The sequence below is a fragment of the Oncorhynchus mykiss genome, chromosome 16 (assembly GCF_013265735.2).
Source record: "Oncorhynchus mykiss isolate Arlee chromosome 16, USDA_OmykA_1.1, whole genome shotgun sequence".
In the NCBI taxonomy this organism is placed as follows: Eukaryota; Metazoa; Chordata; class Actinopteri; order Salmoniformes; family Salmonidae; genus Oncorhynchus; species Oncorhynchus mykiss.
The window spans coordinates 15,536,008-15,551,109 of record NC_048580.1 but is presented as its reverse complement, the minus strand read 5'-3'; the positions used below and the strand labels follow the sequence as shown (position 1 = coordinate 15,551,109).

At 41.9% G+C, this 15,102-nt stretch overlaps 1 protein-coding gene across 1 annotated transcript; it reads left to right on the top strand.

Annotated features, from left to right (window-relative positions):
• The first annotated feature begins 204 nt into the window (after positions 1–204).
• LOC110491442 (V-set and transmembrane domain-containing protein 4) lies at positions 205–15,102 on the top strand. Its single transcript, XM_021564903.2, has 9 exons — positions 205–425; positions 1,517–1,921; positions 11,635–11,688; positions 11,867–11,974; positions 12,156–12,189; positions 12,344–12,465; positions 13,176–13,240; positions 13,477–13,592; positions 13,911–15,102. The coding sequence occupies exons 1-9, from the start codon at positions 374–376 to the stop codon at positions 13,993–13,995; spliced, it is 1,041 nt and encodes a 346-aa protein (XP_021420578.1). The 5' UTR covers positions 205–373; the 3' UTR covers positions 13,996–15,102.

Below are 15,102 nucleotides of genomic sequence, written 5' to 3'. Positions count from 1 at the left end.
TGTGTGTGTGTGTGTGTGTGTGTGTGTGTGTGTGTGTGTGTGTGTGTGTGTGTGTAATAAAAATCTAGCCAAAAGTGTCTGTTTTCTCTGCTGTAGTCCACAGCTGGAAGTCTGATCGAGTCTGCGTCAAAGCTATAGCACAACCTTCCTTCCTCCTACACAGGAAATTGCATTTCCCACTTTCTGCCAAGCAGAGGAGTGAGGTGGGTGGGGTTGTGAGCCTGGGGGGAGGAGGGTGGTTCTAAGCAGAAACAGAGCGAGCCCCATTTCGTATTACATACGAATACAGAAAAAAGAAAAGGGAATCCTGAGCTGAGGCTCTTTACTTCGGGAGACATTTAACTGTTTTTTATGGAGACTGCTGGTCTGGAAAATGAAGATCTCTTCTGTGGTCATAGTTCTCCTGACTAAAGCGTTCATTGGAGGTAAGCAACTTTTCTATTTAGTTAACTTGGTTAAAATGGAAAATAGTGTTTTTAGGTCATGCTATGAAATTTGGCAATACCTTGAAGAGTTATGTGTTGATGGAGAGAGAGAGAGAGAGAGAGAATGTCATAATAAAAGATTGGGAAAACTTTTATGAAATGAGTAAGTGTTAGAAAACACATTCCACATGACATGCATTTGAATCAGTAAATAATGGGTTTTCCCTCATCTTTGTTAAAAACAAAATTTACTCTGGTTTGTGTGACTTTTTCATAAGATGCAGCTTAATACTTTAGCTAAATAAATATATCTAGCAAATTATAGATTTTATCTAGAGATGAATAGTTCCCTTCTTAGTGGCTTGATGGCTTTGTGTGTCATAGAAATATACTTACTGCAAATGGAAAGTTATGAAATTACTTGAAAAACCAGATGTTGCTTTTGTCATGAAACAGGCCATAAAGTCTGGTCCTTAATATTTCTTCCACTTAAAATGGACATATGCTGGCACTTGAGCCAAACACCACTTTCAGATGTCTCATCCACAAACATTAACACAGTAGGAAAGAGATAATTGGGAACACCTTCCTAATATTGAGTTGCACCACCTTTTGCCTTCAGAACAGCTTCAATTCGTCGGGGCATGAACTCTACAAGGTGTCGAAAGCGTTCCACAGGGATGCTGGACCATGTTGACTCCAATTCTTCCCACAGTTGTGTCAAGTTGGCTGGATGTCCCTTGGGTGGTGGACCGTTCTTGATACACACGGGAAACTGTTGAGTGTGACAAACCACGCTCAAACTGGTGTGCCTGGATCCAACTACTATATCCCATTCAAAGGCTCTGAATGGCACACATACGCAATCCATGTCTCAGTTGTCTCAAGGCTTAAACATCCTTCTTTAACCTATCACATCCCCTTGATCTACACTAATTGAAGTGGAATTGAAGGTGACATCAATAAGGGATCATAGCTTTCACTTGGATTCACCTGGTCAGTCTATGTCATGGAAAGAGCCAGTGTTCCTTAATTTTTGTCTACTCAGTGTTTATTTACTGTACATACCCTTTGTGTACTATATATTTCAGAAGTGTGCCAGGCCATCAACATCACTGTCACCCCCTCCCCGTTTACGGTGGCCCAGGAGGGCGAGAACGTCACCCTGACCTGCCAGGTGTCCCAGAGACGTCGCTCCAGCAGCCTGCCCGTAGTCAAATGGACATTCCTGCCGGAACGTTCTTCAAGCGACAAAGAGTTCCTCATCGCCAGGGTCAACATGAGAAAGGCCAGGTTCTATGGGGACTATACCAAGAGCTTCCCCTGGCCTAAGTTGAAGCTGACAGTGGTCAAGCAGGGGAAGATTTTCGACCTGCTCATTATGAACATCTCAGTGGAGGACCGCGGACTCTACATATGCCGGGTGCAGGAGTTCAAGAAGCACCAGAACCGATGGAAGGCATCAACAAACTGTACGGCCGCCACCGAGCTTAGAGGTAACTATGGCTTTAGGTGTAGCACTGTCTGTGGTGCAGTAGAATAGAAATTATGCAGTTGGTGGTAGTAGTAGCAGTAGCAGCAGTAGCAGTAGCAGTAGCAGTAGCAGTAGCAGTAGTAGTAGTAGTAGTAGTAGTACAGTGGTATAAGTAGTAATAGTAGCAGTAATAGTAGTAGTAGTAGTAGTACAGTGTTATTAGTAGTAATAGTAGCAGTAATAGTAGTAGTAGTAGTAGTACAGTGGTATAAGTAGTAATAGTAGCAGTAATAGTAGTAGTAGTAGTAGTACAGTGGTATAAGTAGTAATAGTAGCAGTAATAGTAGTAGTAGTAGTAGTACAGCGGTATTAGTAGTAGCAGTAGTAGCAGTGGTGGTAGCAGTAGTAGAAGTACATTTACATTGATATTTAATTATTTAGCAGACGCTCTTATCCAGAGCGACTTACAGTTAGTGCATTCATCTTAAGATAGCTAGGTGGGACAACCACATATCTCAGGCATAGTAAGTACATTTTTCCTCAATAAAGTAGCTATCAGCAAAGTCAGTGCAAGTAGTAGCAGTAGTATTAGTAGTAGTAGAAGTAGTAGTGTAGTACAGTGGAAATATTAGTAGTAGCAGTAGTAGTAGTAGTAGTAGTAGTAGCAGTAGTACTATCAGTAGTAGCAGTAGCAGGAGTAATAGCAATAGCAGTAGCAGTTGTAGTAGTAGCAGCAGTAGTAGCAGTTTTAAGACGGCGCCGGAGAACAAGGCTGACGTTTTACGTATTCCTAACCAATTGTTTTTTTTGTTTGTTTCTTTGCGATGTTTGTAACTTAGTTTTCAACTTATTTTGCACATAATGTTGCTGCTACAGTCTCTTATGACCGAAAATAACTTCTGCACATCAGAACTGCGATTACTCACCATGGACTGGCAGAATCCCTTTTTTCCCCTTCATTTGCGTGAAGAGAAGGTCGGAGAAAAAGGGGCCAGAGGGCGGGCTGCCTTCTGAGAATTTGTAGGCGATCGAATAAACCCCCACTTCCTTCCATTCTGCTAGCAAACGTGCAATCTTTGGAAAATAAAATCGATGACCTGCGCGGAAGATTAAACTACTAACGGGACATTCAAAACTGCAATGTCTTATGCTTCACAGACTCGAAGCTGAACGACGACATTATCAACATACAGCTGTCTGGTTATATGCTTTATCGGCAGGATAGAACAGCCGTTGCCGCTTGGTAAGGCAAGGGGCAACGGACTATGTATTTTTGTAAATAACAGCTGGTGCACGATATCTAAGGAAGTCTCAAGGTTTTGCTCGAGAGTATCTCATGATAAGCTGTAGACCACAATATCTACCAAGATAATTTTCATCTGTGTTTTTCGTAGCTGTCTACATACCAGCACAGACTGATGCTGGCACTAAGACTGCACTCATAAGCAAACAGGAAAACACTCACCCAGAGGTGATGCTCCTAGTAGCCGGGGACTTTAATGCAGGGAAACTTAAATCCATCTTACCAAATTTCTATCAGCATGTTAAATGTGCAACCAGAGGGAAAAAACTCTGGACCACCTTTACTCCACACACAGAGACGCATACAAAACTCTCCCTCACCCTCCATTTGGCAAAACTGGCCATAATTCTATCCTCCTGATTCCTGCTACCAAGCAAAAATTAAAGCATTAAGCACCAGTGACTCGATCAATAAAAAAAAGTGGTCAGATGAAGCAGATGCTAAGCTACAGGACTGTTTTGGTAGCACAGGAGTACACCACATCAGTCATTGGCTTCATCAATAAGTGCATCGATGACATCATCCCCACAGTGACTGTACGTACATACTCCAACCAGAAGCCATGGATTACAGGCAACATCCGCACTGAGCTAAAGGCTAGAGCTTCCGCTTTCAAGGAGCGTTTCACTGACATTTTCAACCTCGCCTTGTCCGAGTCTGTAATACCAACATGTTTCAAGCAGACCACCATACCCACCTGTAGCACTCACATCTGTAGCCATGAAATGCTTTGAAAGGCTGGTCATGGCTCACATCAACATCATTATCCCAGAAACCCTAGACCCACTCCAATTTGCATACCACCCTAACATGTCCACATCTGATGTAATCTCTATTGCACTCCACACTGCCCTTTCTCACCTGGACAAAAGGAACACCTATGTGAGAATGCTATTCATTGACTACAGCTCAGCGTTCAACACCATAATGCCCTCAAAGCTCATCATTAAGCTAAGGACCCTGGGACTAAACACCTCCCTCTGCAGCTGGATCAGTGATAGGCCTGATCACCGACAATGACGAGACAGCCTATAGGGAGGATGTCAGAGACCTGGCCATGTGGTGCCAGGACAACAACCTCTCCCTCAACGTGATGGACTACAGGAAAAAGAGGACCGAGCATGCCCCCATTCTCATGGACAGGGCTGTAGTGGAGCAGGTTGAGAGCAGTTTGACTGCAAGGCACTACAGAGGGTAGTGCGTACAGCCCAGTGCATCACTGGGGCCAAGCTTCCTGCCATCCAGGACCTCTATACCAGGCAGTGTCAGAGGAAGGCCCTAAAAATTGCCAAAGACTCCAGCCACCCTAGTCAGAGACTGCTCTCTCTGCTACCACACGGCAAGCGGTACCGGAGTGCCACGTCTAGGTCCAAGAGGCTTCTAAACAGCTTCTACCCCCAAGCCATAAGACTCCTGAACAATTAATCAAATGGCTACCCAGACTATTTGCATTGCCCCCTCACCCCCCACCCATATTTTACACCGCTGCTACTCTCTGTTGTTATTATCTATGCATAGTCACTTTAATAACTCTTTCTACATGTACATATTACCTCAACTAACCGGTACCCCCACATATTGACTCTGTACCGGTACCCCCCTGTATATAGTCTTTCTATTGTTATTTTACTGCTGCTCTTTAATTACTTGTTACTTTTATTTCTTATTCTTATTCGTGTTGATTTTTGTATTTTTTTAACTGCATTGTTGCTTAGGGCTCATAAGTAAGAATTTCACTGTAAGGTTGTATTCGGCACATGTGACTAATACAATTTGACTTGATTTGATTAGTAGTAGTAGTAGTAGTACAGTGGTATTATTAGTAGTAGTAGTAGCAACAGTACAAGTAGTAGTAGTATTAGTAACAGTAGTACAGTGTTGTTATTAGAAGTAGTAGTAGTAGTAGTAGTAGTACAGTGGTATCATTAGTAGTAGTAGTAGCAACAGTACAAGTAGTAGTAGTATTAGTAATAGTAGTACAGTGTTGTTATTAGAAGTAGTAGTAGTAGTAGCATCAGTAGTAGCAGTAGCAGTAGCAGTAGTAGTAGTAGCAGTAGTAGTAGTATCAGTAGTAGCAATAGCAGTAGCAGTAGCAGTAGCAGTAGTAGTAGTAGCAGTAGTAGTAGTATCAGTAGTAGCAATAGCAGTAGCAGTATCAGTAGTAGTAGTAGTAGTAGTAGCAGTAGCAGAAGTAGTAGTTGCAGTAGTAGCAATAGCAGTAGTACTGTAGTAGTAGTAGCAGTAGTAGTGTAGTAGTAGTAGTAGTAGTAGTAGCAGCAGTAGAAGTGTAGTAGTAGTGTCAGTATCAGTAGCAGTAGTAGTGTAGTAGTAGCAGTAATATCAGTAGCAGCAGTAGTAATGTAGTAGCAGTATCAGTAGCAGAGGTAGTAGTAGCAGTAGCAGCAGAAGTAGTAGTAGCAGTAGCAGCAGCAGTAGTAGTAGTAGCAGTATTAGTAGTAGCAGTAGTATCAGTAGTAGTAGTAATAGTAGTAGTAGCAGTAGCAGCAGCAGTAGTGTTAGTATGAGTGCTAGTAGTAGTAGTAGTAGTAGCAGTATCAGTAGGAGTGTAGCAGTAGTAGTAGCAGTAGCAGTAGTAGTGTAGTAGTTGTTGTTGTAGTATTAGTAGTATTGGTAATAATAGTAGTAGTAGTAGTAGCAGCAGTAGCAGGAGTAGTAGTATTAGTTGTAGCAGCAGTAGTAGTGTAGTAGTAGTAGTAGTAGTAGTAGTAGCAGTAGCAGTAGTAGTGTAGTAGTAGTAGTATAGGTAGTAATAGTAGCAGTAGTGGTAGTGGTAGTAGTATTGGTAGTAGCAGCAGTAGTGGGGTAGTAGTAGCAGTAGCAGTAGCAGTAGTAGTGTAGTAGTAGTAGTAATAGTAGCAGGAGTAGTAGTATTGGTAGTAGGAGCAGCAGTAGCAGTAGTAGTGTAGTACAGTGGAAACATTAGTACAGTGCTAATGATAGCTGGAACCAGAACTGGCTGACCTAGTTTCGTGTTTCATCGATCATGAGAAGGAAGAGATTGTGTCATGTGTAAAGGTCATGTTTTCATTGTGGTAAGGAGTTCCATGGTTTTGAACAAGCTTGAAAAGAAGTGATACTTCATAGCGATGCTTCATGAGAGAGTATCTTGTCTTCTCTAAAGCTGATGTCAGCCCTTCTGATCTGCCAGTTCGATGCACAACATTCTGTGAAAGAATCTATGCAATATACACTGTAGCACAGCAGATGTAGCACAGCAGATGTAGCAAAGCAGATGTAGCACAGCATATGTAGCACAGCAGATGTAGCACAGCAGATGTAGCAAAGCAGATGTAGCACAGCAGATGTAGCACAGCAGATGTAGCAAAGCAGATGTAGCAAAGCAGATGTAGCACAGCATATGTAGCACAGCAGATGTAGCACAGCAGATGTAGCACAGCATATGTAGCACAGCAGATGTAGCACAGCAGATGTAGCAAAGCAGATGTAGCACAGCAGATGTAGCACAGCAGATGTAGCACAGCATATGTAGCACAGCAGATGTAGCACAGCAGATGTAGCAAAGCAGATATAGGAAAGCAGATCTATTACAGCAGATGTAGCACAGCAGATGTAGCACAGCAGATGTATCACAGCAGATGTAGTAAAGCAGATATAGGAAAGCAGATGTATTACAGCAGATGTAGCACAGCAGATATAGGAAAGCAGATGTATTACAGCAGATATAGCACAGCAGATGTAGCACAGCAGATATAGGAAAGCAGATGTATTACAGCAGATGTAGCACAGCAGATGTAGCAAAGCAGATGTAGGAAAGCAGATGTATTACAGCAGATGTAGCACAGCAGATGTAGCACAGCAGATGTAGCACAGCAGATGTAGGAAAGCAGATGTATTACAGCAGATGTAGCACAGCAGATGTAGCACAGCAGATGTAGCACAGCAGATGTAGGAAAGCAGATGTATTACAGCAGATGTAGCACAGCAGATGTAGCACAGCAGATATAGGAAAGCAGATGTATTACAGCAGATGTAGCACAGCAGATGAAGCACAGCAGATATAGCACAGCAGATGTAGCACAGCAGATGTAGGAAAGCAGATGTATTACAGCAGATGTAGCACAGCAGATATAGCACAGCAGATGTAGCACAGCAGATGTAGGAAAGCAGATGTATTACAGCAGATGTAGCACAGCAGATATAGGAAAGTAGATATAACAAAGCAGATGTAGTAAAGTAGATATAACAAAGCAGATGTAGCAAAGTAGATATAACAAAGCAGATGTAGCAAAGCATATGTAGCACAGCAGATGTAGTAAAGTAAATATAACAAAGCAGATGTAGTAAAGTAGATGTAGTAAAGTAGATATAACAAAGCAGATATAGGAAAGTAGATATAACAAAGCAGATGTAGTAAAGTAGATATAACAAAGCAGATGTAGCAAAGCATATGTAGCACAGCAGATGTAGTAAAGTAGATATAACAAAGCAGATGTAGTAAAGTAGATGTAGTAAAGTAGATATAACAAAGCAGATGTAGTAAAGTAGATATAACAAAGCAGATGTAGTAAAGTAGATATAACAAAGCAGATGTAGCAAAGCAGATGTAGCAAAGCAGATGTAGTAAAGTAGATATAACAAAGCAGATGCAGTAAAGTAGATATAACAAAGCAGATGTAGCAAAGCAGATGTAGCACAGCAGATATAGTAAAGTAGATATAACAAAGCAGATGTAGCAAAGTAGATGTAGTAGATGAAAGTAGATGTAGCAAAGCAGATGCAGCTAAGCAGATGCATCCTTTCTTCCTAAGCTATTGTTTTGAGTAAATTGAAACAGAAGCAGATGTAGCAAAGCAGATGTAGTAAAGTAGATATAACAAAGCAGATGCAGTAAAGTAGATATAACAAAGCAGATGTAGCAAAGTAGATATAGTAAAGTAGATATAACAAAGCAGATGTAGCACAGCAGATATAGTAAAGTAGATATAACAAAGCAGATGTAGCAAAGTAGATATAGTAAAGTAGATATAACAAAGCAGATGTAGCAAAGTAGATATAGTAAAGTAGATATAACAAAGCAGATGTAGCAAAGTAGATATAGTAAAGTAGATATAACAAAGCAGATGTAGCAAAGTAGATATAGTAAAGTAGATATAACAAAGCAGATGTAGCAAAGTAGATATAGTAAAGTAGATATAACAAAGCAGATGTAGCACAGCAGATATAGTAAAGTAGATATAACAAAGCAGATGTAGCAAAGCAGATGTAGCACAGCAGATATAGTAAAGTAGATATAACAAAGCAGATGTAGCACAGCAGATATAGTAAAGTAGATATAACAAAGCAGATGTAGCACAGCAGATATAGTAAAGTAGATATAACAAAGCAGATGTAGCAAAGTAGATGTAGTAGATGAAAGTAGATGTAGCAAAGCAGATGCAGCTAAGCAGATGCATCCTTTCTTCCTAAGCTATTGTTTTGAGTAAATTGAAACTTAACCCGTTTTTTCCATGAAATCATTTGTGCCGGCTGTGGCATTTGACTGTCCTGTCTGAGCCCAGGCAGACAGACTGGCGGAACAGCCGAGGTAAGGGAACACTGGCACCATCACCACCAAACACATTTTGACTTTGGCTATAGCCAGGATTTTCCCTGCGTATTATACACACATACAATTGTGGCTAGAAGTTAGTGAACTCAACAGTGAGAGAACAAGAGATAGTTGTAGTATGAGACTGCCCAACGTTGGTTGCCTAGACAACTGCATAGTAATGTGTAAACACACTCATTTTGCATTTACAGATGCTCTTATTGAGAGAGACTTACAGGAGCAATTGGGGTTATGTGCCTTGCTCAAGGGCACGTCAACAGATTGTTTCACTCCACAGCTAGTTTGAAATGTCGCCAACGGTGCTATCGAATGAGATCCTTTCCTATAGCTCATTTGGCTCATGTTAGAGCTGGGAATTTCCAGGGACCACAAAACGTAGGTGCCGATACAATATGTATTGTGATTCTCCCGATTCTCCCTATTCTACATGTGTTGCAATTTGATAATGTGATTTTATTGCGATTTCATGTCAGAGGTCGGAGGCAGAGCAGTTACCATACCAGGCAGTGATGCAACCCGTCAGGATGCTCTCGATGGTGCAGCTGTAAAACGTTTTGAGGATGCCAAATATTTTCAGTCTCGAGAGGGGGAATAGCTTTTGTCATGCCCTCTTCACGACAAAATCTTGGTGTGCTTGGACCATAATAGTTTGTTGGTGATGTGGACACCAAGGAACTTGAAGCTCTCAACCTGCTCCAATACAGCCCCGTTGATGAAAATGGGGGTGAGCTCTGTCCTCCTTTTCCTGTAGTCCGCGATCATCTCCTTTGTCTTGATCACTTTGAGGGAGAGGTTGTTGTCCTTGCACCACACAGTCAGGTCTCTGACCTCCTCCCTTTAGGCTGTCTCGTTGTTGTCGGTGATCAGGCCTACCACTGTTGTGTCATCAGCTAATGAAGGTGTTGGAGTCGTGCCTGGCCGTGCAGTCATGAGTGAACAGGGAGGACAGGAGGGGACTGAGCACGCACCCTTGAGGGGCCCCCGTGTTGAGGATCAGCGTGGTGGATGTGTTGTTACCTACCCTTACCACCTCGGGGCGGCCCGTCAGGATGTCCAGGATCAAGTTGCAGAGGGAGGTGTTTAGCCCAGGGTCCTTAGCTTACTGATGAGCTTTGAGGGCACTATTATGCTGAACGCTGAGCTGTAGTCAATGAATCGCATTCTCACACAGGTGTTCCTTTTGTGCAGGTGTGAAAGGGCAGTGTGGAGTGCAATAGAGATTGCATCATCTGTCTATCTGTTGGTGCGGTATGCAAATTGGAGTCGGTCTAGGGTGTCTGGGATGATGGTGTTGATGTGAGCCATGACCAGGGTTTCAAAGCATTTCATGACTACAGAAGTGAGTGCTACGGGTCGATAGTCATTTTGGCAGGTTACCTTAATGTTCTTGGGGACAGGCACCATGGTGGTCTGCTTGAAACATGTTGGTATTACAGACTCAGACAGGGAGAGTTTGAAAATGTCGGTGACGACACTTACCAGTTGGTCAGCGCACGCTCGGGGCCTCACACGGTGAAAGAGGATGATGCAAAGAAGATGGAGAAAAGTGAAGAAAGAGGATGTTAAAGGGAAGGATGTTTTGAAGGTTTTTGTGATGAGGACCTTTGTGTGGATCATCACTGCATACTGGTATTCATTTATTTTCTTTTTTTCTTTACATTGGATGAATACTCTGACGTAGCCCAAAGTGACCCATTGAATTGGTCTATTGATTGCTGAAGACAGTATTTATCCCAGAATGCAAATCTGTCTTAGGGATGCTATTCATTCGATCTGTGTACCGTCACTGTGTGAGGATATAATGAGAGACTTCCTATCAAAAATAAAGGGGGAGCACATATGAATGGAATCAATTGAACAGTGAGAGACATTTCTTTGGCTCCAAGCAGTGCTGCAGATTCAGATGATTCATAGTATTCCAGAATGTGCAGCTGGCCTTTTGGCTCAGTGCACATTCATAATGTCCTATTGAAGTCATACTATATGATTCATGGCAAAGAAGAGTCTTCTGCACCACGATACTGATTTCTGATGGCCACTATCAAGTATATCCGGTATTCATCAATCAGACTTGGGAACCAAGAACACATGATTGAGTGTAACTTCACCTAGATAGGAACAAGCTATAGAATTTACAGTAAAAAAAATATGTGTGGCTAAAAAAGTACATGGCAAACACAACTACAGCAAATACTGAGCCAAGACTCATAGCTCGCTGTCATCTACCTCAGACTAATGTTTCAAAATAGTTGAATGTAAGCCATAATTATGGTCGGCACAGACAAAGCAAGTGCTGCTGGTTTAGCATCAAGGGAAATACTCTAGAGGTAACCCCAGCGTAAGGGTCAGTGCTATCCGGGTTCCTTGGAACATCCCTACTCCAAACCTGACGCTAACCTTAACCATAACCTTAACCATAACCCTTACCTAAACCTAACCTTAACCCTTACCTTGACCATTTTGCATTTCAACTTCAATGTGGGTTCCCAATGATCTTGGATGGCACAGACCCAGTTTAAACCCTAAACGTGCAGCACACCCAGACACCCAGCCAGGCTTCAGCCCAGTAACCCTGGAGATCTGGTGGCTAGCTAAGCTAAGGATGGCTGCTATGTGTGACAGAGGCTGTTGTCAGCTGCTCGCGGTTTAGGGTATTTCAGGACGACTCGGTGGGTGTTAGCTACCACTAGCCAGTGATTCAGGAAGAGGATCCAGAGGAGAGGATAACCTCAATGCTGTCGTCCTACGCCGAGCCACGTACAATTAGATGTATTGCAAATGTATAATCAGGCAGGACGGTTGACACACTGATGATCGTGGACTTTCCCTGGTTTCCTTTCAGTGCATGTCCTACCAGCGACCACGGCCAAGGAGAGTCTGTGGAGCCTGTTTGAAGGTAAGAACGTGACTCTCTGGTTCTCTGCATTGTACTTGACTAAAATAGCGCAACAACAAGAAATAGGTCATAAATGGCAAAGATATTTCTGCATAAGTGACAAACAACTGAGACATGAGTCTTCAGGGTTGTAGGATATTATGACTGTGACTAATCTGGTCGGTTTTGTGTGTTTCAGACGTGTACCTGTGCGCTGTACTGATCTGCTCTGTGGGACTGGTGTGCATGTGCATGTTCACCGTGGCGGTGACCTGCCAATATGTTCAGAGGAAGAAGAAGTTAAAAGGTGAGTAAACACTCTATCCCTGCTCCTTCCCATCCAACACTGAAAGCCCTCATCTGGGCCATATTACCAGATCATTTAAAGATAATGGACTCTGATATGTAAAGCCAAGGCATGATTTTGATGACACGGCAGAATGTTTTTTTGCCCCTCATGCGCTTATGTTTGTCTCATTGCCTCATAGACAACTACCATTTGGTCAAGAGCCTACAGAACAGGTAAGTTTCATCATTCAAACTCAAGTAACTATGACTTATACTGTACTTTTTAGCCACTATGGTACACACAGACTCTTTTCATGCATGACCGCGATGGCTACTTACATTTCCCTGCTCTAATTCTGCTGTAAACATGCCTGTCTGCTGTCTGCAGTTCAGGGGAGACGGTGACCAGTCTAGTCAGTGTGTCTCCTGCTCTGCCCAAAAAGCAGAGGAGGTACAGGAGGAAACGAAGCAAAGCCCAGTCAGAGATACCACCAGAGATACCAGTTAAAGGTAAACAGACAGTCTCTCAACAACATCATACATCTGTATCACATTTTCCCTTACCCAAGCATGTATGTTTACTCAGAAGCCTATCTTCATACGCACAGTTGGGTATGTGGTCTGGGGCATCAGAGCATAAAGGAGTTCTGAACATTCTGTTTCCTGATGCTAGAGATGTTGTGAATTATCTATGAAACATTGCTTTACTTGCCACTACCTTTTGAGCCCATATATGGATCAACTGTACCGTACATGTGGGCATAGATAAACTGGAAATAGAGCAAAGCAACTTCTATATCAGTCTTTGTGATATCAGGGTGCTACCAGAAATAGTGCAAAGTTTATGGTCAACTAATCAAGTAAGAAAGCGGATTTGAAGAAAGTAACGTCTGTTCTTGATGATCATATTTTTGTTTCCCCTGGAGATGAATAGGCTGATGTTGGGCAGTTTTAAAGTGTTGCATCTGTCTCACAAGGAGTTCATGTCATGTCGTAGTAGTCTGAATGCCAACACACGTCAAACGTTGTATGTCTGTTCAACTCTGCTTTGACGCCTGCGTCCAAATCATCACTAATAAATGACAGGACGGGCACGTAAACATTGCAGACGGGGAACATTTTAGTTCTGGGTTTGGGTTTTAGGGGGGAAATGTTTCTTGTGACACAGACAATGTGTTCGCTATCTGCATAAAGTATGTAAACACTGTATTCTTCCACAGCACCCATAGCAAACAAAATCCCCAAACCCAAACTTTTAAAGGTACAGCCGATGAAAGTGGTCTTGGTAAGTGCTCTGGGGTAACTCCTGGTTCATACATACAATTTAAAAGGCAACAAGGTATTTCAGTAGAGGGCTGTCCAGAAATCTAAAATCTAATCTAAGTTTTACTTCATTTGATTTTTGTGTATATGTGACTGTTAACCCGAGGTAATTTTGTTCAGTATCAAATTATAAAAGACACAACGTGAATAACGAGTATGCTTCTTCACACATTTAATCTTTCTCCTTGTCCCCTGCAGCCAAAGATTGCAGAAGAGAGCCTGACATATGCAGAGTTGGAGCTGGTCAAGCCTCTGCCAGACAACAAAGCCTCGTGCACAAGCACTGTGTACGCCCAAATCCTCTTTGAGGAGAGGCAAGTATGAGAAACACACCACTTTTAGCCGAAGCTCATGTACAAAATGTTATATTTATGATCAGCATTATTGTTTTATATTATATTGAGTTTTATTTTTCTTACAAAGCCAAAATGAGATGAGATACAAACAGGTTTTCTATACTGTGTTGAAATTTTATTTTACAATTGACTTCTTTTTTTGTTTACCTCCCAAAACATCTGCATGATGTCTGTCATTTTCTGCTATGTTATTATAGCAATACTGCAGCTGCAAAGGTTGACATTAAGGCAACAATTAGACGCCCGCCCATTTGTGTTATTTGTGTTATCACGCAGCTCTTTCAACTGGTGCCAAAGTCAACGGGCTCTTGGCGACACACTTGTACCCAGAGCTGTGATCAGCTGTGACAGAGCAGTTTAACTGGCTACAAACGAAAGGCCTTGTTTGGCTTGACTTGTATCACCAGGGTTTTCCTCTCACCTTATGATTACAAAGCACATGATTACTTAAGTTTTTTATTTTATTTTTTACTCCTGGTAAGAACAACACCAATGACCAAATGCCGTTTCTTTATCTCTCAAGATCTGCACAACAGCGGAGATTTTGTCTTCTGTTTTTTTTACTTTTCCGTGAATGTAAGTGTGTGTAAAAATGCTTAGTATGTTTAATGACCCCTTGGATTTAACCATGGAAAACCGAGCAAAACAACAGTATTTTTTTTTCCCCCAGTGAACTTGAAATGCCAGACATCCAGGCACCATAACCATTCCCCATCCACCAGTTCTCTCTCTCATATATGAAGATCTATACATAGACTAATAATCACCAGAGTGCATTGAGACGATTCCATGTAGGAAAAACAAATCCTTCCCACATACATTGACAACAACGAAATCTATCTATATCTATCTACACACATCTATCTACACAATGGTTCAAAGTAACCTTCCTGGGGTGAGAAAAACGTCTTAAAACCTTTTTAAACTGTGAAAATTGAAGTCTCCTCCAAACCACGTTTGACTTAATGGGAGGCCACTGCGTGGACCTCTAACTAGAACCATGTGTGAACGCTGAACTCTGCACTTTCCTCTGCACTTTTCCTTTGCCATTCGTTTCACCCGGAGAGTGCCGTCGCCCGCACTCATCAACATTACTCTCCATTCCAGTTGGAGCACCTCTGTTATTTGTTTTTGTCATTTGAAAATGACGTCGTCGCTGTCTGATGAAAACCTCATAACTACATTTTTGCCAATTTAAATGTTTTTTTCATTTATTGAAAGCAATATGTCCCCTCAATGTACTCTCAACATTTAATGACTATAGGACCAAGAAAATGTATTCAAAATAGCTTCTGAAGTTTCGTAATTGTATGTTCATTAATGGGAAAATATGGTCATTTTTTCATTTACTGAAAAGTTTCTGTTTTGGAGATGAGGGTTCATCAGACAGCGACGATATATGTGTGTGTGTATAATGTATCATATGTGCTGTATAAACATAAAGTGGATGTATATGGTCAGTGGTTAA